Source organism: Pan troglodytes, chromosome 3 (assembly GCF_028858775.2).
Source record: "Pan troglodytes isolate AG18354 chromosome 3, NHGRI_mPanTro3-v2.0_pri, whole genome shotgun sequence".
Lineage (NCBI taxonomy): Eukaryota > Metazoa > Chordata > Mammalia > Primates > Hominidae > Pan > Pan troglodytes.
The window spans coordinates 17,369,240-17,394,383 of NC_072401.2; the positions used below are offsets into that span (position 1 = coordinate 17,369,240).

Sequence of the window (25,144 nt, forward strand, 5' to 3'; positions counted from 1 at the left end):
GTTTCAAAGCTTCAGACTTGAACTGGAATTTATATCATCAGCTCTCTGGCCCTCAGGACTTTAAACTATACCACCAGCTTTCTTGGGTCTGCAGCTTGCAAACAGCAGATCATGGGACTTCTCAGCTTCCGTAACAATGTGAGTCTAGAGCTTACAATGAATCTCTTCCTGGATATATACCCTATATCTGCTTTTCTGGAGAATTCTAACTAACACAGAGGGAGTAGAGAAGGAAGGGTGTCTACCCTAGAAACAGGAAGCCAATTTAACATCTCCATGAAGCCTCATTCACACTGCATTCTATGGACATGGTACCCAAGCACGGAACACAGAGACAATGATGTCTCCTCTTGGTGTCCAACTCTCTTTACACCTGCAGAGACTTTCCTGTGCAGAAGTCAGCCAACCACATCCTATTCCTATGGCAGACATGTTTGCTTGATGGCATCTCAGACCTTTATTTCCCCAAACCAGATGCCCTTCTTCTTCCCAACAAATCCAAATCCTACAATCCCTTATCAAACCGATCCCAGCCTCCTCCATGACACATGGCCTAAACATTCTTCTTTATGCACTGTATCTTAATGACAGAAGAGAATTTAGCACCATCTTAAAAATTCTTCATGGGTCCAATCAAGATTTAGTGAAGATCAATTAGAATTCAGGTTCTGGGTAACTAAATTAAATCAAAACAGGCCTCCATTTCCTGTTGGGCAGTTTCCACACTGCAAAAAGGCAGCTGACCAAGGGGAGAAGGAACGGCTGAAATCCAGAGCACTTTGCTAAGCCCCATGGAGCTAATGTCTGCCAGGAAGACCAGGAAGCTTTTCATTTTCACGACAGGGCCATAGGCTCACTCAGAAGGAGCACGTTTTTCTAGTTTGCATAGACATGTCCCATAGCCTTCTGTGCCTGAAAAGAGAGGAACAGTGCTTGTCTGCATGGTGCTTATAGTTAGTTGCCTCTCCTACTCTGTGTAAACTTTGGAGCCTACTACTTCTTTCATATCCCTCATTCATTCAAGCACTATTTAGATTATCATTTCTGCCCTTGGCCCTGTGTCCTCTGCTGCTGATACAAAGATAAGCCAGGCATCGGATCACGAGGTCAGGAGATCGAGACCATCCTGGCTAACATAGTGAAATCCGTCTCTACTGAAAATACAAAAAATTAGCCGAGTGTGGTGGTAGGCGCCTGTAGTCCCAGCTACTTGGGAGGCTGAGGCAGGAGAATAGTGTGAACCCAGGAGGCGGAGCTTGCAGTGAGTCAAGATCACACCACTGCACTCCAGCCTGGGTGAGACAGCAAGACTCCATCTCAAAAAAAAAAAAAAAAAAACCACACACACACAAAAAGAGGAGCCAGGCGAGGTTCCCAACCTCAAGAAATCCTTGGTGGTATGACTCTCACAGTGGTGTGACCCTCACAGTGGATTCTCAGTAAACAGATACTGGTCCCACAGTTGAATGTGGGGATCACTGAGGAACCAAAATCGAAGTCATCAGCCAATGAGAAGGCTTTGAATGCGTCTCACAATGAGACTCAAGACCTTCTGCAACCTACCTGGGCCTCAGTGTCTTCATCTGTAAAGTGGGCGCTATCTGGAGAGGCAGCGGAGCTGACAAGTGAAGTTCAGCTCTGAACTTGGGAACACCCAGGCTTAAGTCGCAGAGATAGCTCTTACTACCTCTGAAGCCCTGGGCTAATTACTAAGCCTCTCTCGGCCTCACTTGTCTTATCTGAAAAATGGAGTGGATACCACTACGTATCACAGTAGTGTGTGGCTTAATTGAGGCCATGATGTAAAGCACTTAGCTGTGGGACTCAGCAGATATTCACCCTGATTAGCATGGCTCCTGCTCCTGGATTTTTGAGATTTTCTTTCTTTTTTCATCCAGGCTCCTGCCTTCATCTTTATGGATTTCTAACCATTCAAGGCTTTGAATGATTTGCTTTCTTCCTAAAGTTCTCTCGATACTGTCATTCGGGGAGGGGAATTTGGGCCTTTTTTTTTTTTTTTTTTTAAGATTGACTAAGTAACCAACTGGAAGTTCCACATAAATTACTATGATTAACTTCCTGATAAGGATGAAATTTTCCACCCTCTACTCAGACAATTTCTCACGGCCAGAAAAAAAAATGATTATTTTTGCCACATCTGAAGTCTTCAGTGGACTTTAAAAAGCTGCTTTTTTTTTTTCTTTCTCCCTCACCCAAGGTTTAGATTACAATAAGTTAAGAGACCTAGTTGCAGCCATCACTGGGGCATTTATGCTTCCTAGCTTCACCTCCCTGTTTTGAGATGTTTACGCAGTCTAATTCCTCCTAAAATCATCAGAGATGTAGCATTGTTAAGAAGTTAACAGTGCCTTCAATTAAATGTAGGAATATGTGGGTCAAAATTTCCCACATAGCACAAGCAACTTAGGGTGTGAGTGTACATGTCTGTGCATGTGTATGCACGTGTGTGCATGTCTCAGTATCGCAATCCTGGCTGGGAAAACCTCTGTCCTCGCTGCTCTCAACAGCTCACTCTTGGCACCCTCAGTTATAACTGGAGGTTCAGCTGGCTATCTTCCCCACTAGGCTGTGAGCATCCTGAGGGCAGGGTTTATATATGGTCCTCCCTTACGGAGCACATAATAAAAAAAAAAGCTCAATAAGGTATTAAGGAATGAATGAGTCAATGCAATTCCATCCTAGACAACACAGGGTGCCACCATGAATGCTACTTCTTAAATGGTTTTAAAATCAAAGCTGTAATAAAGCTAACAGCAGAGTTCTTTCTTCTCTCCTTTTCAGCAGAGTTCTTTCTTCTCTCCTTTTCCCCTGCCCCCATACAAAAAAGTCACAGGAAATATAGAATTAGGACTGGAAACCATTGCCCCTCCATTCTCTCCCCACCTCCCCCATTCTTTAGTTATCCTAAGGGTATCTGGTATCCCTTCAAGGAGGTCTCCAGAGACCAGGTAATATTATATAGGGTTAAGCTCCTTGGAAATACAATGGAGTGAATTAAGGCTGAGATTTCAGCTTCTAACGAAAAATGTCTTGACATATCCTTTCAGACAAACACCTGGAAATATAATAAACTATATTTTAATGTTTATTTGTTTCAAATACAGTACTTTTTTTTAACAGACAAATGTGAAGTTTTGAGCCCAGAAAAAAATAGGTTTAAATCACCATCCCAGCAAGCAGTTTTTAAAATAGTACACACAAGTGATCATTTCCATGCAGTTTAATGCACTTAGCCAATAGGCATTAACAGTCTTTTCAGAATAACCTAACACCTGAAGCTTATTTTCTAGTCTTAGTTCAGATGAATTTTAACCTTTCTAAAAAAAACTGGCGATGCAGGGCACCCACTGAACTCAGTAATTTTAGTAGATTCTGCATTTGCATTTCGAGCTTATTTTATGAGGACGGAAAAAAAACAACCATCGAGCCTTCCTTTATGTGCGGGTTTTAAGACAATGGTGCCCAGAGCATTTTGAGGCAAAACATGGTCCTCTCCAGCCAGTTTGTGCCGAAAGGCAAGACACTGTGACCAGCAAGATCCCTCACCAAAGAAGGTGGGAGAAAAAGAGCTGAAGGAGGCTCAAAAGAGGGCCAAAAATACATTATTTACCTTGACTTTGTGTTGGATGTGACAGGTTAAAAACAGAAATCAGCAGTCCATCTAACTGGGATCGTAGACTGCGGCTGAAGAGAGAACCTTGGTGTTCATAGCTCATCTAATCCAAGAAAGTCGGAAGAGGAAACAGACTCAGGGAAAGAAAATATTTCTCCGAGGCTTAAGTTTACAGAGGGAAGAAGGTACGAGAAAGATTCAAGAAAAACACACATTCAATGCACAAAGCATATGGGCCTACAATGGGGCATGAACTACCATGCAGTAGACGGAAGAGCCACACCAGATACCCGCCCATTTAGGGCTTGGGATGTTCCTCTGATGTTGACAGATGATTTTTCCCATTCTACCAGTGTGGAAACTGAGTGTCAGAGACTCATGTCCCATGTGCTGGATGAGGTCAGGTTTCACCGCTTCTTGCCTTTTTCTCTTTCCCATGCAGCCTTCTCCCTTGCCTCCCTGCCACATCACCATGGGGTCCTCCTGCCAGGCTGACAGCCAGCACATCACTTCTGGTTTCCCACACAGGTCCCAATTGTGTCAAGGCAGGAAGAAAACTCAAGACTAGAGGCCCCAGGCCGCTAAACGATTCATGGCCCACATTGTGGACCTCAAGGATGGGCAAATAAAATGTCACAAGGCAAGTTACATCACCTTGGCTTACGGGAACTTTGCATCTTTAAAAAAAAAATACCATGAAAATCCATCCTTTGCTTCAGACACACTAGGCTAAAAATAGCTCAGTCAGCCAGTAAGTGTGTGTAATTTTTCCTTTGTGCATCTCCCTATCCACTGATTTCTTCCTCTCAGCAGACAGATGTGCTCCAAGACAGACCACCAGTCCACCCTCCACAAAGTGATCAGAGTGTTCTTGCTCAAAGGCATAGCAGATTGCTTCACTCCCCAGCCAACACAAAACAAAATAAAACAAAACACTGTATTAGCTCCCTTGGCCCGATAGTAGAAGCTAATACTGACTGAATCCGTACTATGTACCAGGTGTTGGTCTGAGGGCTTTCATGCCTTACCTCATTCAATTCCCTAAAACAACTCTGTGAGGTGGGGACTACTGTTGTCTCATTTTGCAGATGAGAAAACCAAGGCACGGAGAAGTTAAATAATCATGCTATCGTCCAAAGTATAGTCTCTAAAAGGTAAAGAACCCTGGCTTGGTATTTAAATACCTCCACAATCTGGCCCCTACTTCTTCTCCAGGCCTACACACACAATCATATACACGCTAACACATACACCCCAGACCTTAAGCCTCAGCAGTGTCAAAATCTTCACCCTTCCTAAAATATAATATCACTTTATTTGCATTTGCTGTTCTTTCTACCTTAAACACCCTTTCCACCACCCTTCTCTAATTGGCAAATTCCCATTTATCCATCAAGACCTTCCTTCCCTGTAAATCCTTACTGTGTCCTCAGTAAGCTCTTTTAAGAGAAGGACACTGCCCTCTTCATCTCTAGACTAGTAATATCATGTGTAGTAGATGTTCAATATCCATTAAACAAATAAGCCACAATAATAATTGTTAACCCTTATAGGGTGCAGGCATTATGCTAAGCACTTTACAAGAATTAACTCACTCTATCTTATGAGAACCCAAACACATAGATTCTGTTATTCCCTACATTACCCATAGGGGCATCCCAGGTACAGATGGATAAATTATCCAAGGTCACACAGCCACTAAGTAAAGAAAACAATTTGCATGACTCCAGAAGTTAAGCGCTTATTGCCAATGCTATGGGAGAGGACATGATCTTATTGTACAACCTATGTTGTACTAGAAGCATACGTGTATGAGGCTTATTTTTAAAAAGCATATTACTCATGTAAAAACAGTGATCTGAGGCGGGACGATCACTCAAGCTCAGGAGTTTGAGACCAGCCTGGGCAACATAGGGAGATACCACTTCTAAAAAAAAAAAAAAAAAAAAAAAAAAAAAACTTTTTAAATTAGTCAAATGTCGTGGTGCATGCCTGTGGTCCCAGCTACACAGGAAGCTAAGGTGTGAGAAATTCGAGTCTTGGAGGTCGAGGCTGCAGTGAGCCCGTGATCACACCGCTGCACTCCAGCCTGGGGAGCAAGACGCTGTCTCAAAAAAATAAAAGAAGAAAGTGATAACAAAATGGCTGCCTCAGTGAAATGTGCCTTTAGAAGAAGAGTGATATTGGCCACAGAGAATATCAGTTGTTATGACTGATACAAATATGAGCAAGATAGTGCCCAATCCCAAAGACCTTTTTGATCCAGTAAGGAAAACAGGATAACATTACATACAAGTCATGACACAACCCACTTTTTGAGGTATCCCTTTTCTTTTTGAATTAAAGACGTGTCCTTCAGAGGTGTCATAAATTAACTTGCTATATCCCAACTCTCTGGTTCTAGATCAACACTAACCCTTAACATTATTTCAAGCTTCCTCTTCCCACTATGAATTGTGCTAAAATATTTTGATTTATGGACCTTGTGAAAGATTACATGCTCGCTGCCTTTTGACTCAGAAATAATACAAGAGAAAGAAAAGCAGAAATAAAAAAGGATCCGCCCTCAAGTTGGGGATAGGGAGTGAGAGAGAGGTCTGGATTCAAGACTTCTGACTAGTACTAAATGCTAACGGTCATTATAATAGTCATCATAGTTAACTCCTTCATACCAGTAATCTTCTACCACAATGGGAGATAAAATTGATTGTTAAGAATACTTAACTCTGGCCTAAACTTGTAATCCCAGCACTTTGGGAGGCCGAAGCAAGAGGATCACCGTGAGCCAGGAGTTTGAGACCAGCCTGGGTAACAAAGAGAAATTCTATCTCTACAATTTTTTTTTTTAAATTAGCCTAGTGCAGTGTCATGTGCCTGTAGTCCCAGATACTCAGGAGGCTGAGGCTCAAGGATCACTTGAGCTCAGGAGGTCAAGTCTGCAGTGAGTTCTGATGGAGCCACCACCGCACTCCAGCCTGGGCAACAGAGCAAGACATTGTCTCAAAAACAAAACAAACCAACAAACAAAAGCTGATCTCAAATCATGGTACAATGGAGCCAAATAATTTTTAAAATATCTATATGGTGTTAATTTTTGAAACATAAACAGATGTAAGAATAATTCAGGCAACTCAAAATTATATTTTAAGAAGATTTAAGGACACGGTAAAATACTCATAATTTTACTTAAAAGAGCTGGATTCAAAAGGATGCTCAATATGCTTGTAAGCAAGTAAAGATTTATGTATATGTATGTGTGCATTAAATTTATATACTAACATGTTCACAGCAATTTTGTTGCACAGTAAAATTAAAGACGATTTTCTTTACCTCCTTGAACATTTTTGTATTTCACAAATACTCTACATTAATAATGTACTGTTTTTAAAACCAAAAAAGGAGACATGTATTTTAAAGCACATGCAGCTTTATTCTAAATAAACTGGCAAAGGAAATCATAAATTCAAAAGCAATGAAGGTTAGTGATGTGTTTTTCAACATCAATAGCATGACACTAAAGATCAACACTGTTTTGGCTGGGCACGGTGGCTCACACCTGTAATCCCAGCACTTTGGGAGGCCGAGGCAGGCAGATCACAAGGTCAGGAGATCAAGACCATCCTGGCTAACACGGTGAAATCCCGTCTCTACTAAAAATACAAAAAAATAAGCCGGGTATGGTGGCGGGCACCTGTAGTCCCAGCTACTCGGGAGGCTGAGGCAGGAGAATGGCGTGAACCCAGGAGGCAGAGCTTGCAGTGAGCTGAGATCGTGCCACTGCACTCCAGCCTGGGTGACAGAGCGAAACTCCGTCTCAAAAAAAAAAAAAAAAAAAATCAACACTGTTTTAAGACAATTGGAAAACTGAAAACGGAGATATGGGCTTGGAATACAAAAGTTTTTGTAGTGTTGAGGTGCAGATTAATGCTTGGTAAGTGTGTTTGGATTTAGCCAGTTCCTGGTAATTACATAGTGACAGGAGAGTGCTAAGACTTGAAAAAAAAAAAAAAAAAGAAAAAGAATAAAAAGAAACCTGAGATGGCTTATGAATTGACAGCACTGCTTAGTCCAAGTTAGCCCCGCTTGGGTTTGACTTCTGCACTTCCATAATCAGGAGCTTGGACTAGATGGTCTCATAACCATTCCAGCCCTGAAATTCTAGGATTCATCTAATTTGGGACTAGTAGGTTCCATCAAATTAGAACCTTTCAAAGGCAGGTAATATGCACTGACTGTTTAAGTTTAATTTCAAGTAATAAATTTCAGCCAACTACATGGTAATCGTGTTAAACTTGTAAGGTCTAAAAAAGGTTGTTTTTTGTGTGTATTTCCAATTGGTCAGTTTTATGTATTGGTTTAGCTTTTGCTTCTCTACACAGATTTTCAATATTGAGATCAAATCTTCATGAGTCCTAAGAAATGACCTACGTTGGGAAGAGAAGTTTAACACACCCTAACTCCTACCAAAAGGAAAAGAAAAAAAAAGGGCTACAAATAATTTAACGTTTGAGCTACACAAGATCTTACTTTATAAAAGTTGATAAAAATTATTATTAATATAAGACTATAAAAATCATAGGTGCCCTGGTCAGAGAAATGAAGTATAGGACAATGTATGTAATCCTATTGAATTCCTATTGAAGAATTCAAATCAGCACAGTGTAGTGCCCAGTTGCATCTGTAAAAAAAAAAAAGAGACAGGTAGCGTTACTACCCATCCACCTGATCCCTGTGGCCAGAAAGATACCGTATGGTACTGTTCAGCACTTCACTACTTCCACCAGTGTGTGCATTAAGCCACAAGGTGTCACAGTGAATCAATTGGAAGGGCTGTTATCAGTCCAGACACGCAGGTGGTGCTTCAGGCTTCTGACCAGTGCTGACCCAGCTCCCTTGGAGAAGTCTGTGCTGGGCTGCATATTGAGAAGCATGCGTCCTTAGAAGAAATGGCCAGTCAAGGCCAGTGGGTGTGTGCTCTCCAGCCCTCTCCTGGGGCCCCCATTCAGACAGCCCTGCAAAGACACTGGTGAAAGGGAACCTTTTAATGTTTTGTTGTCTCCACTGAGTTCTTAAATGGAGAAAACCCCAATCACAGCTTTTTCCCAACAAAACGGAGTACACATGGTCTCATACATTGGTCAACCCTTACTACTTAACCATAGGTATGCCTAAGAAATAATTCTAGCCTTGAATTTGCAGGAGATTGTGACTACTCTGCCATTCCTCTCACATAACAAGGTATATGATTATTATGTCATCCCTGCCATATAACAGTGAAAAGCCCCTTTGGCATTATCACACGAGAACAACCAAACTCAAGAGTCCTAGATCATGTTATTGCAAGTTTTGTTTATTAAATTGAAATATGCTAGTGCAGGCATGTAAAAAGTATTTTTAAAGATACTTTTAAGAAATGAAGCAATGTTTGGCATTACTTACATTATTTAATTTGCTGATAGAATCCAGAATAAGTGTATCATCGTCATCGTCATCATCATCATCATAGTTCCCAATGATGTGGCACCTATCATATACCAGGCATTATACATGCATTTATTCTTTACTTCGCAATGTAACTTTCAGGCTAAGGAAATTGAGGCTCAGAAAATTTAAGAAACTTCCTTAATATTACACAGCAAGTAGAAGACAAACTCAGAGTTTGGACCCAAATCTGTATTACTATAAGTCATACTGAGGTTGAAGCCTTTATGTTCAAGGCTGGTCACTCTTTTCATTCCAGAAGAAAAAACTATTGGTGAAAAAAAATGTTCATATTCCCTAACCAAAAGCTGCACACATACACAAACACAATCTGATTAGGACAAATGTCTCTCTCTCTCTCTCTCTCTCTCACACACACACACACACACACACACCAGTTAGCAAACACAAAGTTATTACAGACCACAGCATCATATACTGATAGAACTTCCCATATTTTCTGTTGTGCAAATCACTTCAAATAAGCTAATTAATGGCCCCGAAAGCACTTACCTAAAATGCAAAGTGCTCCAGGAAATGTAACATATTATCATGATTCATACCGTAATTCACGGCTGTGGGCTCCCAGGTAGATACAGAGAGAGAGAAGTAGCAGAAATATCAAATGAGAAAAGAAACACTAGGATAAGTATAAATATTTTTAATCAGAAGTCAGGAGATTCCCAACAGATTTGCACTATCCAGAGGGCAAAATAGTCAGGTCAACACTCCCTTCAGAGAAGAAATTTTGTTCTCTCAGGGCTTCTTTTTCCTTTGGGCTGGACATGCGTTCTAGCAGTGAATGCTCACTGGGCTATTAGGCTCACAGATTCTTCTCCTACTGGAACTGTAGGCAATTGTTGGTAAGACTTGGGGAAAATTTTAGCATTAGGATGGCCAGTGCTGGAACAACTTAATTTTCTTTATTCAATAGATAATATTTTGCACATGAGCCATGTGCTATATAGGGCACTGGGGATGCAATGATGTATAAGACAATCAGGTCCCTGCCCTCATGGGGCTTATATTCTATCAAGGACAAGCAAATACTTAAGAAATAAACAAGAAGCAAGAAAATACAGGCTTCCGATAATTCCTATGAAGAAGGCATGTGATAGAAAGTGATTGGGGGTTAATTTTAATTGTTTGAGGAAGGGCTCTCTAGGAAGAGAACATTTAAGTTGCTCAGTACAGGACCTCCTAATTGCTGGGACTCTTTTCCTTTATTGTCCTTCTTTTCTTTTTCTAATTGATTACCTGCAAATAAAGCCAGCACTATGCCAAATCCTAACTCAACTGAGGTCTCCTAATACTTAGCTGAGTTATTACAGAGAAAGCCATATATTCGGTGTTCCCTGACCGAGGGCAAAGGTCCTGCAGTGTGAATCAGCCTGGCAAGCTAATGGATCCCAAAGAAGCCCTCCGTGGCTCCAGTCCAGTGAACACTTGGTAGCAGATAAGAATGGACCATCAGGAAGGAAGGGATCAATAGATTCTTAAAACCAGAGCAAGGAGTTTAGAGCTTGCTCTAGGTTTGAGAGGAAGCAGGAGAGTCACATGATCTGATTTATGCTTTAAAAATATCACCTTGGCTGTTTGTGGGGATCAGATTATAAGATGGAAAGGGGGGGCAGGGAGTGCTGTTAAGAGGCCGTCCTGATTCCAAAAAGAGAGGCTGGGGGCTTGTAATGTCACCAGAACAGGACAGATTCCTCTTCTTCAGAGGGGTCTGCCAAATCCTTAACGCTAAGCCTCCTATTTTGAACTGGAAGACTAAAACTTCAAATTAGGCTGGTCCAACGTGGTACTAATGTGAGAGAAGGGTGTGGCTACCAGGGCGTCCAAGAGGAAGTGGGCAGCTGGGAGGCAACATCCCTTTACCAATATGCTCCAGGACAGACCATACAGTGAAAAGTTAGATGATCCAGCCCCTGGGCTCTCAAATCTCAGGATGGCCATGCATGAACTGAGGCCTCGGTTGCTTGTCTGGTAAAGGAGAACCAGAATGCGTGCATCTCAGGCTTTGGGGGTGGATCAAATGAGGAGATCTATCTTATCTTCAACAACTGGCAGGCATTTACTCTCATGACAATGGCTTTGCAGGTAGCTAAAGTGGTCTGCAAGGGTAGGAAGGAAATATCACCTCCCACAAAGAACTTCTGCAGACAGACAGGATGTGGGGAGACTGACTTCCTCTCAGGAGTAGATTAAACTAAGATCCTGAGAAGCCAAACATGTTGGAAGTTCTTTCCCCTTTATGTCTTTATTTTCCCTAAGATTCCTAATTGATTACCTGAAAAGGGAGCCAATACTATACCCAATTTGAATTGTAATTTAATTTCCTAACATTTATTTTGGTTATTGTTTCCACCAAAAAATGAGATAGCTTTTATACTCATTCACTACTGTTTAAAACAATAAAAACACTATCTTTCCCAGGGCACAACTAAGAAGAAGCACTGAATGGAAATTTAAATATTTTTAAGTAAAAAAAAAAAAAAAACCTTTTAGATGACTAGGCATTATATTCTATAACAGTTTCAATCACTCTTCAGATAAAGTGGGAATCTTAAGTATTCTTTTTTTTTTTTTTTTTTTTTTGAGATGGAGTCTCGCTCTGTCGCCCAGGGTGGAGTGCAGTGGGACAATCTCGGCTCACTGCAGCGTCCATCTCCCAGGTTCAAACAATTCTCCTGCCTCAGCCTCCCGTGTAGCTGAGACTACAGGCGTGTGCCACCATGCCTGGTTAATTTTTGTATTTTTAGTAGAGGCAGGGTTTCACCATGTTGACCAGGCTGGTCTTGAACTTCTGACCTCATGATCTGCCCACCCCAGCTTCCCAAAGTGCTGGGATTACAGGCTTGAGCCACCGCGCCCGACCTTAAGTATTCTTTAATAAGGAGTGTAATTTGGGTTTTTTTGTTCAGTAACCAGGGTATATTTTCCATCCCTGGATCCATCCCTTGGAATTTCACTTGGTCCCTTTGGAAATTAAGTTAGGCAGTTGAGACACATCTAGCAGAATCAAGTTAGTGAATGGGATCAATTTCCAAGCCACCTCCAAAGTCAATTTGTCTTAGAAAACAAAAATGAATATATATTCACACTAAAAATTTCTATAGGTAAAACTAGATTCCTAGCTCATGTTTCCTATTTCAAGAGAGGTGCTATGGCAGAGTAGTTACAACCTCTGAAGCTAAACTACCGTCTATTTGACCTTGGACAATTTATGTAACCTGTCAGTTTCCAGTTCCCTCATTAGTAAAAGTGCAGATGTTAGTAGATATTAGTATCATACGACGTGATCATGAGGGTTACTTGAGCCGACATACAAAAAGCACCTAGTATTCATACTTGCCCAACAGACACTGAAAACTCCATAGATGCTATTCTATGACTGCCTTTCAGAAAGGTGTATATACCTTTCACTACAGGAATAGGCCCACGATACACTGTGTATTAACCTATCATGGCTCTCTGTTGTAAGTGTGGTTTGTATGTCTCCCCTCATTATCAAATTGTAAGCTTCTAGAAGACAGAAAATACCTTAATCATGTTTATATTTCCAGACCCTGAGACTGTCATTGCCTGAAGTATGGAAATTCTTGAAGGAATGCCTGAATTTTGTTTTAAGCATTAATAGTTGCCTAGGTTCAAATGCATGCTGCCAGAATTTAAATTTTAAAAAAAATCTAGGCTCATATTGATTTTTAAAAATTTAAAAAGAAGGAAAACGCCTTGTCAGAAAATGACGAAGGTATTTGTAGTATCTACATCCTTTGGACATTTTTTTAAATGCTATGTTCTGACACTTCAAAAAGACATTGTTTTCCCAGGTCAGTTATATTTTGAGGCCCACCACCCAAATCCAAATAAGTAAGTTTATGAATTTTGTTCTTGATCATTTATAAAGTTGGATGTTTGGGGTTGTTTTACGTTTCGTTTGCTTGTTCAGAAAGCGGGTGCTCTGTGTTCCTCATGAAAAATGAGTTAATGTGGACAATTGTAATAAAAAGAGATTTATGGCCCTGTTCTCCATATACTTTAAATTAATTTCTTTCTGGACCCCAAACAAAAAGCTAAATGTTTAAAAAATGCATAGCGTTTAAATCCTACATCATAATTTACACACCAAAAAGAGAGAAATTTAAATGTGCATTGATTTTAGGCTGATAAGAATCTGTGTTGAATGTGAGTTGAAAGTTCTTTTTTTTTTTTCTTCTTGGCCTCCTATGAATAGTTAGTTTGCAGCAATTTTTAATTAAAAACAGTTCCCATAGTAAGAAAATGGGGGAAAAAAAAGACTTCAAGAAAATAAAATCAGTATAAGAGTCTTACAATTTGTTTTCTGAGGCCATGTAGAGATCCTGAAAAATAAGAGAGTTTGGAAGTTCTCATTTTTAAAACTGCACTTTTGGTTTCATTTAACATTTTCAAAATAGCTTTCCTTTCCACCACCCAGCCCCCTCCCCCACCTCACCAACCCTCTTCAAACAACTTGCAAAGTTCTGTTTTTAACACTGAAAATCATTCATATATCTCAGAGTAGCAGCAACATTTTTCTTTCTAAATTTCTAGAGGGGAGAAACCTCCAAGTTACCACAATGCATTTTTTCTTTTTCTCCACCTATCCAAAATAACTAATCTCATTTTAACTAGATTCCATCTGAACATCAATGATACCAAGCTATTCCATGAATAAACATGATGTTACAACGTGAAACCCTGTGACTAAAGTATATAAAAATGTAGCTGAAAGAAAAGAGGACTAAGAATCCCCCTCCTCCCCACCCCCTCCCCAGGGAGTTTCAGAGTTGAGCTGAGAAGGGGTGAAAACCAGCAGATTTAAATTTCCAGGTCTTCGAACATTTGTAACCTTCATATTAAATCCTGTGAAACTAAAAACTGTAATTCTATAAAATCCTTGTGCGTACAGCTTCCGATTGTAATCACAGTTTTCTCTTTTGGAAGAGGATGTGTAATATTGATAAAAGAAAAAAACCTCAAAACAGGAAAAATACATAACGGAACTCACACTTTTCTGGTGTTTATGGTATTTTTTTTTTTAATTAGCATGGTGCCAACATGAAGAACTATGTATACTTAAAAATATCTTCACTTAAATGCAGACGTTTTTGGTCATTTGAATGAGAAAACAAGGTATAGAAAAGTTATCTCCTGTAACAAAGATTTGTGAACTTTACTTGATAAACTTCCGTAAACTTTATAATAATCGAACATTAGTTAAATCCCTTCACTTACAATGATGTCCACTGTAATGTTTCTCATATATTTTACCTATATTTTCATCTCAGGGCTGAGACCTAAAAATGAAAAAATACATTGTTTTTGCTTTTATTGAAGCTTTTCACAGAACAAATTCTGAAGTCTTCAGAACATATTTTTATATCCTATCTGACTGTATTGTGTGTACAGTGTTAAAACTATATAATTGGGTGGTTGTATTCTTCCAAAATACATTTGGCACTGCCAAACCATTCAAATACATGAATTTTGGAAGACATTGGGTCAATTTTTGACAGCATACACAACAGAAAATGTAAACTTCTTTCTGCTGCCTGGGAATTACAGTGAACAACAGTGATGCCAACCTCAGAATTTTTCTTAATTTCATTTTAAAGGGTGGGAAGAGCACCCACACATTTCTTTATTAAATTCCACTGAGATTCTAAAGTTGAAAAAAAAATTTATTTCCCAGAACAGCTAGCAGCATTTAAAATATACTTTTGTTGTTGTTGCTGTTTGCTTTTTAATGCATGCCTATTCCTTTACAGAGAGGTGAGGTCCTGTTAGTACTTAGCCACTTGCTTTCCTTTGCCACAAAGATTATGGATCTAAATGACCTCACATAAAATAAATGTGGGGGATGTGAGATGAACACTTTAGGGAGAGTGAGAAGCAGAGGCGCAAAGCTGCTTCAGCTCAATAGGAGATACCAGGCCCCAAAAAACTTCAGAATTGTATTTCTCAGGGAAGGTGCTAATTTAAAAGCATTGGTTTTCAAATTCTCTCCTTTTGTCTACTGATTCACTGATTGGCTAGTCAACAAATGTTTAATGAGTACCTACTTGGTCCAGGAACTACTTGCTCTAAGTGCTAGCTTTAAAAACAGACTGGACCTTCAAGTTTTCTTCACCATTACCCAATTATTTTATTATTGGATGTGTAATATTGATAAAAGAAAAAAAAAACCTCAAAACAGGAAAAATACATAACGGAACTCACACTTTTCTGGTGTTTATGGTATTTTTTTAAATTAGCATAGTGCCAACATGAAGAACTATTTGTGATTTTGTGATTTTGAACTAAATACCATGAGCAAAGAAATAATGTCTGCACTCTTTACTTCATAATACTTTTTCATGCTAAAAAAAAAAAAAAAGAAAATCTGAATTTTCAATTAAAGGGACACTGTTGGTAATTTGCAAATGAGGAACCAAGACCCATGCTAACTAGTTTGTAAGAGTTAGAAATAATATTAACTCCCAAAGCCATCCTCTTTAAACTCAAACTTCCCGGCTTCTGAAGAACTTTGATTTAATTTAATTGGAAGAAATGCATGGATCCCCATGAGAAAATGCCCTGGGATCAGCCATGGAAGGAGAGTAGGTAAACATCATGGTTCTTTACTAATTTCTTTCCATATAAAAAAGGAGGTTTCTAGGAAATTTCCAGAAACTTGATTACAATTTCTTCATCACATACTGATTTGCTATATATTTTTTTTCTAGCCAGGTCCATGTTCCAAAAGGGGTGAAGACTTGAGAGTATTACCCAGTGGGGTGTGTGTGTGTGTGTGTGTGTGTGTGTGTGTGTGTGAGATATTAGGACTTAATGAAATAATACTATATACTATAGGAGTGGGACCAGAAGAGAGAGAGGAAGAGAGAGATGGAAGAGGGATGGGTGAGTCAGTCTTGCCCAAAATGGTTGTATGCTTTGGCTAAATTCTCAAAGTAGTCACTCAAAGGCATATTTGATTTTGCGTGTGAATAAACTAATAACTCTTGCTGAGTATCATTGTATTTTATCCCAACCAATCCCTCTCCAGAACTCAGAGCAGCTTTATCATAAATAACAATTATTGGTAAAGGTATAGTGTAACTTTACATGAAAGTTGTTTTTTTCAAAATACATACATCATGATCAAAATTTAATATTTAATGTAAATATTTAAATATCTTAGGAGCAATTATTTGATTCTCTCTCCTTTTCATATGAAATAAAAACAAATGTATGGCATTGTGTTCATGACAGTACTTACTGCTTAGCAAAGAAAAAAAGAAGTATTGAGGCAATTATTTGAAAAATTATTTGAAAAATTATCTAATTAAGGAGGGAAAAATGTAAACGGTTAGCTCTAGGACACACCAGAAAACAGTTCATAGCACTTTACTGTTACAGGCAGGGAGGTTTAAAAAAATCTTTAAGATTCGTCATAGCAAGCTTTCTTCTCTTGGTTCTTGAGCTATGAAGTAGTCTTTTTCTACTCAGAACTAAATCTTTAAAAGTAATACCCCATAATCCAAAAGTTAGGAATTCCTGAGTTTAGCTCTCACAAAAAATAATGTACCATCTTTGCAAAGCATACTGTGAAAGGAGGTCTTTTCAAATGTCTTGTTTCAAATGGGAAACAAACCTGGGACCATATTGAATCCTGCAGTTTTTTTTTATGAGGGCAAGAGTAGGGAAATCTTGCAGATAAGTCTCCTAGCTCAGACCTGGCCAAGTGCTCAGTAATGGGCAGGAGGGCAGGCAGATATCAGAGAAAGCTGCCTGTGTTCCTAACTGCAGGAGGATGGAGAAGAATCTCTGCAATTCCTCAAAAACTTTCTAAAATGTAAGGTGGACAGGTCATTTTTAAATATTGTTGCTGTTCAAGAATTGAGCCATAATGGTCCCTGGCCTCTTTTTTTTATAACTAATCATACTTTTAAAAGACTATTTTTTCCAAATTTGTATTGCAATTAATGTGTGCCTGAACTATAGGACATTTTCTATCCTCCTAATTCTGAAAGCAGCCTGTGTCAACCAATGGTTTATGCAGAGATTTAAGATTCCAACACACAGTTGCAAAGATCTGAAGGAAATATACAAACTGTTACACACACAAAGCAACATACACAAAACAGCAAGCACAAATATCAGTCACTGCCAACAGTTCACCATCCTAAGCAAAACATAGTTTGCACTTCTATAGAAGCTACTGGCTTCTAGAAAGAGCAAGAGTACCAGCAGTCATATTTAGCATCTATGGTGTATTAACATATAAAGAAAACAGCAGTCATTAAAGACAACCCAGCTTTTAAAATACATATAAGTCCTTGTCCAGCAGTTAGCCAATCAGAAAGCAGGTCACATCTTGTTAGCTGTATTAAATACACGAAACGTCATGAATTCTCTATGGCTCTGTTGACAATTCAAGCCAAGTGTGTTTTATCCCATAGCACAAACTTAATGGAGTCCCTTCCTAGAGTTAAAAGTCAATCTTCAATCTAAAATTCCACCAGAGCTATTCCCTAAAAGCTCTTTGGCATAAATCTTGTGGTATTTATACTCTGCAGAGAAGACTAAATTCCTAGCAATTTCCACTTCCTAAAGTGACTTTGGTGCACCTATAACAAACTCCTTTTCCGAACACTTCCACACAAAGCCCCAACTTACAGGCAGATGGACAATCCAGCAGCAAGACCTGCCAGCTGAGCTAGCACAGAGAAAAAGTCAACTGACATAAAATATTTAAATTGCAGGAGGCGAGTCTGGAGTTTTGCATTTAAAAAGTTCTGAAAGTCCTGTTCTCTCTGCTCCCAGAGTTGCTGGCTGCCTAGGAGGCTGAGTCTCCCTCTCTCAGGCACAAGATCTCAAATATGCAAAAACTAGAGCTGACTTGAAAGCTGAACCAGCTCCTGTCCTAAGGTAGAGTGATCAGGGGGGCACGGCCGACAGCAATGGGAGAAAGTCTAGAGTCCCCTTGCCCCAAGCAACTGGTTTCTGATTTTAACACTGAAATATACAAACATGTGTCCCTCCAGGGCTAGTTCTGAGAAGTAGGCAGGGTTACTCTTCTGCCCCTTTTTACCTCGATTTTGGTGACTCTGAAAAGCAAATACAGGTCAAAGCAGACTTCCTCTAGGATTTGTAAAAAAAAAAATATATATATATATATATACACATATGTATATATATATATATATAGCCAGATGCAAACAATCACAAAATTCCTTGGAATTATATCTCAAGAAACACCAACAGGACGGACTCAGAGCCTGTAAAACACCAGAGTTCTGGAAGAGCAACATTTCTGGAAACCCGGCATGTGAATCAAGTGCTGGGTTGTCTCAAGATTCCGGCAGAAACTGTCCTCTGCTACAAGAGTTGCTGTGCCTGGAAACCCAGCGTTCAAACTCGTGGATTCATCCTGGCGCTCATTTCCACGTACGTGGTAGTATCAAGTGGGACACTTCCCATAGAATTCAGCCAGAAACCCTAGGAAAAGCTAATGCATAGCTTAACAAAAATACACAAACACATCCCCAAGGTTGAAGTACTTACCTCTGTGCGAGACTGCAGTCTCTTGTTCATCTCATAGATTCGGTACTCTGGCTGTACCATGTATGGTGTATGCCTCCTATAAAATGGGCCGAAAGGAGAAGAATAGAAGGGGTCATGTGGTGTGCTGGACATCTTGCCTGCTTTTCGAAAATCAAGCTAAACAGAGTATCAGTAACGTCCATGCAGAGCACATGGGCTGTGTTCTTCCCAGTACAAAGTAGACGCACGCACACACGCTCACACACACACAGAGGCAGGCAGGCAGGCAGGCTGAACACGCTGGCTGGGAACTGCTGTCGGAGCCCTCTATAGCAGGAGAGGAGAGAGAGAGGAGAGGAGGGAGGGAAAGAGGGAGGGAGGGAGGGAGGGAGCACGGGAGAGGAGGGAGAGGGAGAGAGCAGGAGCTCCAGAGAGGGAGGGAGGTTGGTATGGAGGAAGGGAGGGAAGAAGGGAGGGAGGGAGGAGGGAGAGAGAGAGGGAGGGAGGGAGGGAGGGAGGGAGAGAGAGAGAGAGAGAGAGAGAGAGAGAGAGAGGGAGAGAGAGAGAGAGAGAGAGAGAGAGAGGAGCTGGATAGCTTTAGGCACCACTGCTTGTTTTTAAAGAAGCAGTTTGTGGAGAGGTCATTTCCTGTCCACACTGTAGACTAGTTCACAAATATAATTCTCCTCGCAGTCTGACAAGAGGTCTAAGGTTTGGTTTTAATTTTTTTCCTCCAGCCAGGACCCTTCACAACCTGATTGCTAAGCTTGTTAGCATAGAGGTGGTCTAACCGCTACATGAGCTGCTCACCCCTGACAACCACACTGCTGTAATGTATCGGAAATGTTGATTACTACAAAATACAGAAACACGGGCACTATGGTGCCCCGAATTGGGACCGGTGATTCACTCACATGCAGAGATTTATTTCAGCACTAATCTCCCTATGTAGTTTTGCTTTACTTGCTGTTGTTCCAAGGGCTGTTATATTCTTTGCCCTCCACTCCATCTCACCCCCATCTCTCCCCACTCACCCCTCTTCCCAGCCACCTCCCTCTTCTCCCAAGACTTCATTCAGGCCCTTAAGGTGCCTGGGCATTTTCAGGTAAAAACAGTCGTTCTGAATGTGGAATGTATAAAATACACTTAAGGAGAGCAATGGTCTTTTTTCCCAGGAAGGAAAAAAAAAAACAAAAACCCAAAGCAGACCTCCCAATAAGACAGGAAAAGCAAAGAAGGAGAAAACTGCCACAAAAATGACCATGGAAAATTTGGTTGAGAAGGAAATTGCAAATAATTGAATGGATCATCCCCAGATAACATGTCCAACTCTTATGGAGACAAAGTCTGTATTTTCCAAGATTGGTCAAGTAAACAAATATTTTCCCAACTGTGGTATATGATAACCATAAGAAATCCCAACAGCCCATGGAAGGGGAAAATCTCTATAGAGAATTAAACAATCTATAAAATAATCAAATTCTGCTAGAACCCACTATAACCAGAGATACGACACTTAAACAAAGCCCAGCCACACAAAATTTAAATGTATTGAGCTAACACCTAGGTAGGTCAGTGATATTAAGGAAATAAAGCAAAGGACCACCAAAAAGCATAATGAATTCAAGACCTGAATGCAAATGCATGCAAATGAGACATTTCTTCTTTTTAATAAGCAGATTAATTAACTTTCTGCCCCAATCATGGCTTGGGTATCTCCAAGTCACTAGCCAACAGGGGATAGAGTATTGCTAATTCTGCAATTTACACTCTTAAAAATACTCAGACACAGAAAAGTGTATTGCTGTCTTGATCAGTCCTTCTTCATAATTGCATGAAATATTTGCTGAGTCCACCCCAAACTTCCAGCAGCGCAGCCCAACACACTAATGTCGCTTGCCAGGATGAGATTAGGGTAGGTATTACACTAAGGCTGCTTGGAACTTGCGCTAGGAGACCCCAAGGCAGGCGAGAATGCTTGGTTTCAGGTTTCATTACAAATCCGAAAGCTGGACCAAATTTGCTGCAAGGTTTGTCAAAACACACAACCTTCTAAAGACAGGATTTCAAACAATTTTGGCATGATTTACGTTTTGGTATGGCAGCCACTGCAAAACCTAATGGTTCCTTATGTTTAAACTCTCAAACTAAAGACATTCTGAAAGTTTAGTGTCTGCCTGAGTTTGTGTTAATGTGACCATTTCAGTGCAAGAATGAAAGTAACACCTAGGCAGGCGTGTGCAGGCCAATAGTAACAAAAAAAATGAAACAGTTCAAAAATCCATTTAGGAAGGGAATCCCTCTCTGAATAAGGTTCTGGTTTGCTCTCATTTGTTTCTGCAGACCATTGCCAATTATAATTGGAAATATTTCTTGCCATTAATAGTGAAAGACTCTCATTTCAGAACTATCTGAAACTTGATAATGCTGATCCATATCCCTGATTCTCATCCCCGTTATTTCAGGAGTCTCCGAACTGGTCCCCCTGCCCACAGATTCACAGTCCTCTTCTAACTTGTGGTCTGTCCTTATTCAAATGAGAATGTGGATTGCAGATAAGTGAAAGCGATCATGTCCCATGTTTTCCCCCTCAGTGTTTCCCTGCTGCCAGTAGGAAAACGTGCAAGTTCCTTAGGAACATGGCATACAGGGCTCGGTAAGACCCGCACTTCTGTGCTGTCTCTTTCTCCCTCTGTCACATACACACACACACTCACACACACTCATTCATTTACTCATTTGTGTGTTCATTCATTTATTTATTTGCTATACTTGATCTTCCTAAACTTGCAATCTTTCTTATGCATGGCCACATTTGTACTTCTGGCCCTAGTTTACCTACAAACTGCTACTTATCCTTCTATTAAATTAAATTGTCTCCTCCATAAATCTTTTTAAATTATACATTCATTTGTTTATTTATTCAACAAATATTCCATTCACAGTGGATAGAGGCAGAGCCAACAGCATGGCCAGAGCACGTTTCAACCCTAGCTCCACCATCTAGTTGTCGCGTGAACCTGAGCAAAGGACTCAGTCTCTCTGCACCTCAGTTATCTCATTGCAAGATGAGGACAATGATAGAAACTAGTCTATAAGATTGTTGCTAAGGATTAGCAAATACATCCAAATGCATTAGAACCCTGTCATCTAAACGCTCAAATAATAACATGATAGGCCGGGTGCAGTGGCTCACGCCTGTAATCCCAGCACTTTGGGAGGCCAAGGCGGGCGGATCACGAGGTTAGGAGTTTGAGACCAGCCTGACCAACATGGTGAAACCCAGTGTCTACTAAAAATACAAAAATTAGCCGGGTGTGGTGGCGCGTGCCTGCCCAGCTACTCAGGAGGCTGAGGCAGGAGAACTCCTTGAACCTGGGAGGTGGAGGTTGCATTGAGCCGAGATCGTGCAATTGCACTCCAGCCTGGGTGACAGACCAAGACTCCATCTCCAAAAAAAAAAAAAAAAAAAAAAAGGAAAAGAAAAAAATAGCTGGACATGGTAGTGGGTGCATGTAATCCCAGCTACTCAGGAGGCTGAGGCAGGAGAATCACTTGAACCTGGGAAGTGGAGGTTGCAGTGAGCCGAGATCTCACCACTGCACTCCATCCCGGGCAACAGAGCAAGACCCTGTCTCAAATAATAATAAAAATAATAATAATAACATGATTATTATGTACCTGATATCTGCTTAGGTTCTAGGGATCACTGGGAGGCCAAGGTGACATAGCACACAGGCTACCTGCCTTCCTGCCCCTTGCCATCTAGTGAGGGCAAGGGAAAGACAGTGTAGAAGAGCTAGTAAATATTTGGGAACATAATTTTAAACTATGGTGCATGCTCTGTGCGGTGGCTCACGCCTGTAATCCCACCACTTTGGGAGGCCGAGGCAGGTGAATCAGGAGGTCAGGAGTTTGAGACCAGCCTGGCCAACACAGTGAAACCCCATCTCTACTAAAAATACAAAATATTAACCACGCGTAGTGGCAGGTGCCTGTAATCCCAGCTACTCAGGAGGCTGAGGCAGAAGAATCATGTGAACCCGGGAGGTGGAGGTTGCAGTGAGCTGAGATCGCACCACTGCGCTCCAGCCTGGGCAACAGAGTGAGACTCCATCTCAAAAAAAAAAAAAAAAAATTCATCCTCCCCCTTGGTGTCGTCAGTGTAGTGTAGTTTCTATATTCTTCTATTAGAGGACTTCTATTAATACATAAAAGGAACAAATACTGTCACTTGTTCAGTACTTGCTATGTGCCAGCCACTGTGCTGAGTGGTCTACACAATCACTCTTAGTTTATCTTGCAATAAATCTGTGGAATTGATTTGATTACTATTCCCATTTTACCCAATGGGAAACTGAGGCTATGAGAGGCTAAGAAAGTTCTTTGAAGTCATGCAATGAATAAGTGACAGAGACAAGATTCACAGCCAGTTTGCCTGACTGCTTGACTTAAGCATTTTGCTGCTCAGAGGTCAGGTCCATCCTCATCTCAAGGGCATTTCTGTTCTTTGTCCCCGGTGGCCAGCGTGGTGCTGAGCCCATAGTAGACGCTCAAGACACATGGACCTGACTAAATGGAAGAAGAAGCAAAGGATAAAGTGACTCCCCTCACTTGGATTTTATTCTTCGTTGTCTTGCTTAGTTTCAGACACTCAATGCCCCCTGCCTCGCTCTGACCCCTGCCCCTGAAGCCCTGCCCTGCAAATCACCACTCCCATCTTTGTTATTGTCCCAGATCTCCCAGCATAGATTCCTAAATCCGCAAGCTAGGAGGTGAATCCTTTGCACCGCCAGGTTACCTGGTTGTCTTTATCGTTCACCTGTTTGTCTTCTTTCTTGCTTCTTGAAGGATCAGCTATGACTGGTCTTCTTCTGGGTCAAGGATGAGCTAAGAAGTGAAGAAAACAAAGTGCTTATTTTAAGATTGTAAATCAACTCCTTCAGAAAACCATAGAGAATTGCAAGTATGCAGTATTTGTACCCTAGCAAAGAATAAACAAGTCTAACCCCCAACACAACAGTTCTATTACCCCCAAAGATTAAGCCATGCTCATTTACGCATCATTTTGTGTGTTGAGTATGAATGAGTTCCCAAAGTCCTCATGCAGACGTTCAGGGTGCTCTAAAAGCTGGCCTGCCCTTTACACTCGGGACCTCATTTAGCTGCATTCACCTTAGGTTTAACCCACAGAATGATTATTGTTCCTTTAAGTGGAAATACTTACCCACAGTTTAAAAAGTGAAGAATTTCACATACAATCCAGATTTTCATCTTCTCTGAAAAATTATAAGCTCTGACCACCCTTGGCCCCATCCCTGCTGCATGGCAGTGTGCAGTGGGGCCGGCCTCTTTGTTCTTGCCCGTTCACCATGGTCTCTGTCACTCTACAGCCGTCCCCTCCAATGTCCCTAATTTCCATTTACCTGCCTGGTTCTTCCAAGTATTTGAAATATTGTCCTTTTTCTTAATCTATCAATTGCATCCTTTCCAAATCCTTCAACCAAGCACTGTTTGCTTCAGACAGCCAGCTTTCTTACCACTCTTCAATTCCCCTTCTCTACCATTCCTTGCCTCTTTCTTTCTTTCTTTTTTATGGAGTTTTTGCTCTGTTGCCCAGGCTGGAGTACAGTGGTGCAATCTTGGCTCACTGCAACCTCCACCTCCTGGGTTCAAGCGATTCTCCTGCCTCAGCCTCCCAGGTAGCTGGGATTATAGGCGCCCACGACCATGCCTGGCTAATTTTTGTATTTTTAGTAGAGACAGTGTTTCACCATGTTGGCCAGGCTGGTCTTGAACTCCTGACCTCAGGTGATCTACCCACCTTGGCCTCCCGAAAAGCTAGGATTACAGGCGTGAGCCACCTCGCCCAACCCTTCCTTACCTATTTCTGTGCCCTATACAACCTGCTTCTTCGGTCAATAAGCATTTCACTAATAGGTAAAGGCAAGGTAGAGCTGAGATGTGGTGAGGAATACAGATAAATGAAAACACAGAAGGCGTGGCAGATTTCAACCCTGGTGCCACCACTTAGTCGTCACGTGAACCTGAGCAAATGACTCAGTCTCTCTGCACCTCAGTCATCTCATTGCAAGATGGGGACAATGATAAAAACTAGTCTATAAGATTGTTGCTAAGGATTAGCAAATACATCTGACAGCATTAGAACCCTCACATCTAAATGCTCAAATAATAACATGATTATTAGGTACCCAGCATCTGCTTAGGTGCTAGGGATCATTGGGAGGCCAAGGTGATGTGGCACACAGGCTACCTGCCTTCCTGCCCCTTGCCATCTAGTGTCTGCCTTCAGGCAACTTAGCAGACATGCAAAACTATGCTTCTTTCATTCAACAAGGTATATATTGAGCCCCTACTATGTACTAAGCACCATGCCAAGTGCTGGTAATATTGCTCCAACAACCAAACCAAAGGAAACACAGAACTAATCCCCTACTCCAGGAGAGAGGTGGTCTA

The 25,144-nt window shown here is 40.9% G+C and overlaps 1 protein-coding gene and 1 long non-coding RNA gene across 15 annotated transcripts in view; both read right to left on the bottom strand.

The window, feature by feature from the left end:
* The window catches only part of LDB2 (LIM domain binding 2), a 397,664-nt gene extending 378,413 nt beyond the window's left edge, over positions 1-19,251 (bottom strand). For 3 of the 14 annotated variants that reach the window (XM_016951385.3, XM_016951392.3, XM_016951391.3), the window contains exon 1: positions 18,689-19,148. In XM_016951385.3, the coding sequence (XP_016806874.1) occupies positions 18,689-18,820 (132 nt within the window). In that variant the 5' untranslated portion in view covers positions 18,821-19,148. Of the gene's footprint in view, positions 1-17,800; positions 17,825-18,688 lie in introns of those variants that run through there. The other 11 variants (XM_063809413.1, XM_063809411.1, XM_054682796.2 and 8 more) reach the window with 8 other exon arrangements.
* A 4,222-nt stretch (positions 19,252-23,473) lies between these two features.
* The window catches only part of LOC129143703 (uncharacterized), an 87,957-nt gene continuing 86,286 nt past the window's right edge, over positions 23,474-25,144 (bottom strand). The window contains exon 3 of the long non-coding RNA XR_008547459.2: positions 23,474-23,557. This is a non-coding gene — a long non-coding RNA (uncharacterized LOC129143703). The remainder of the gene's footprint in view (positions 23,558-25,144) is intronic.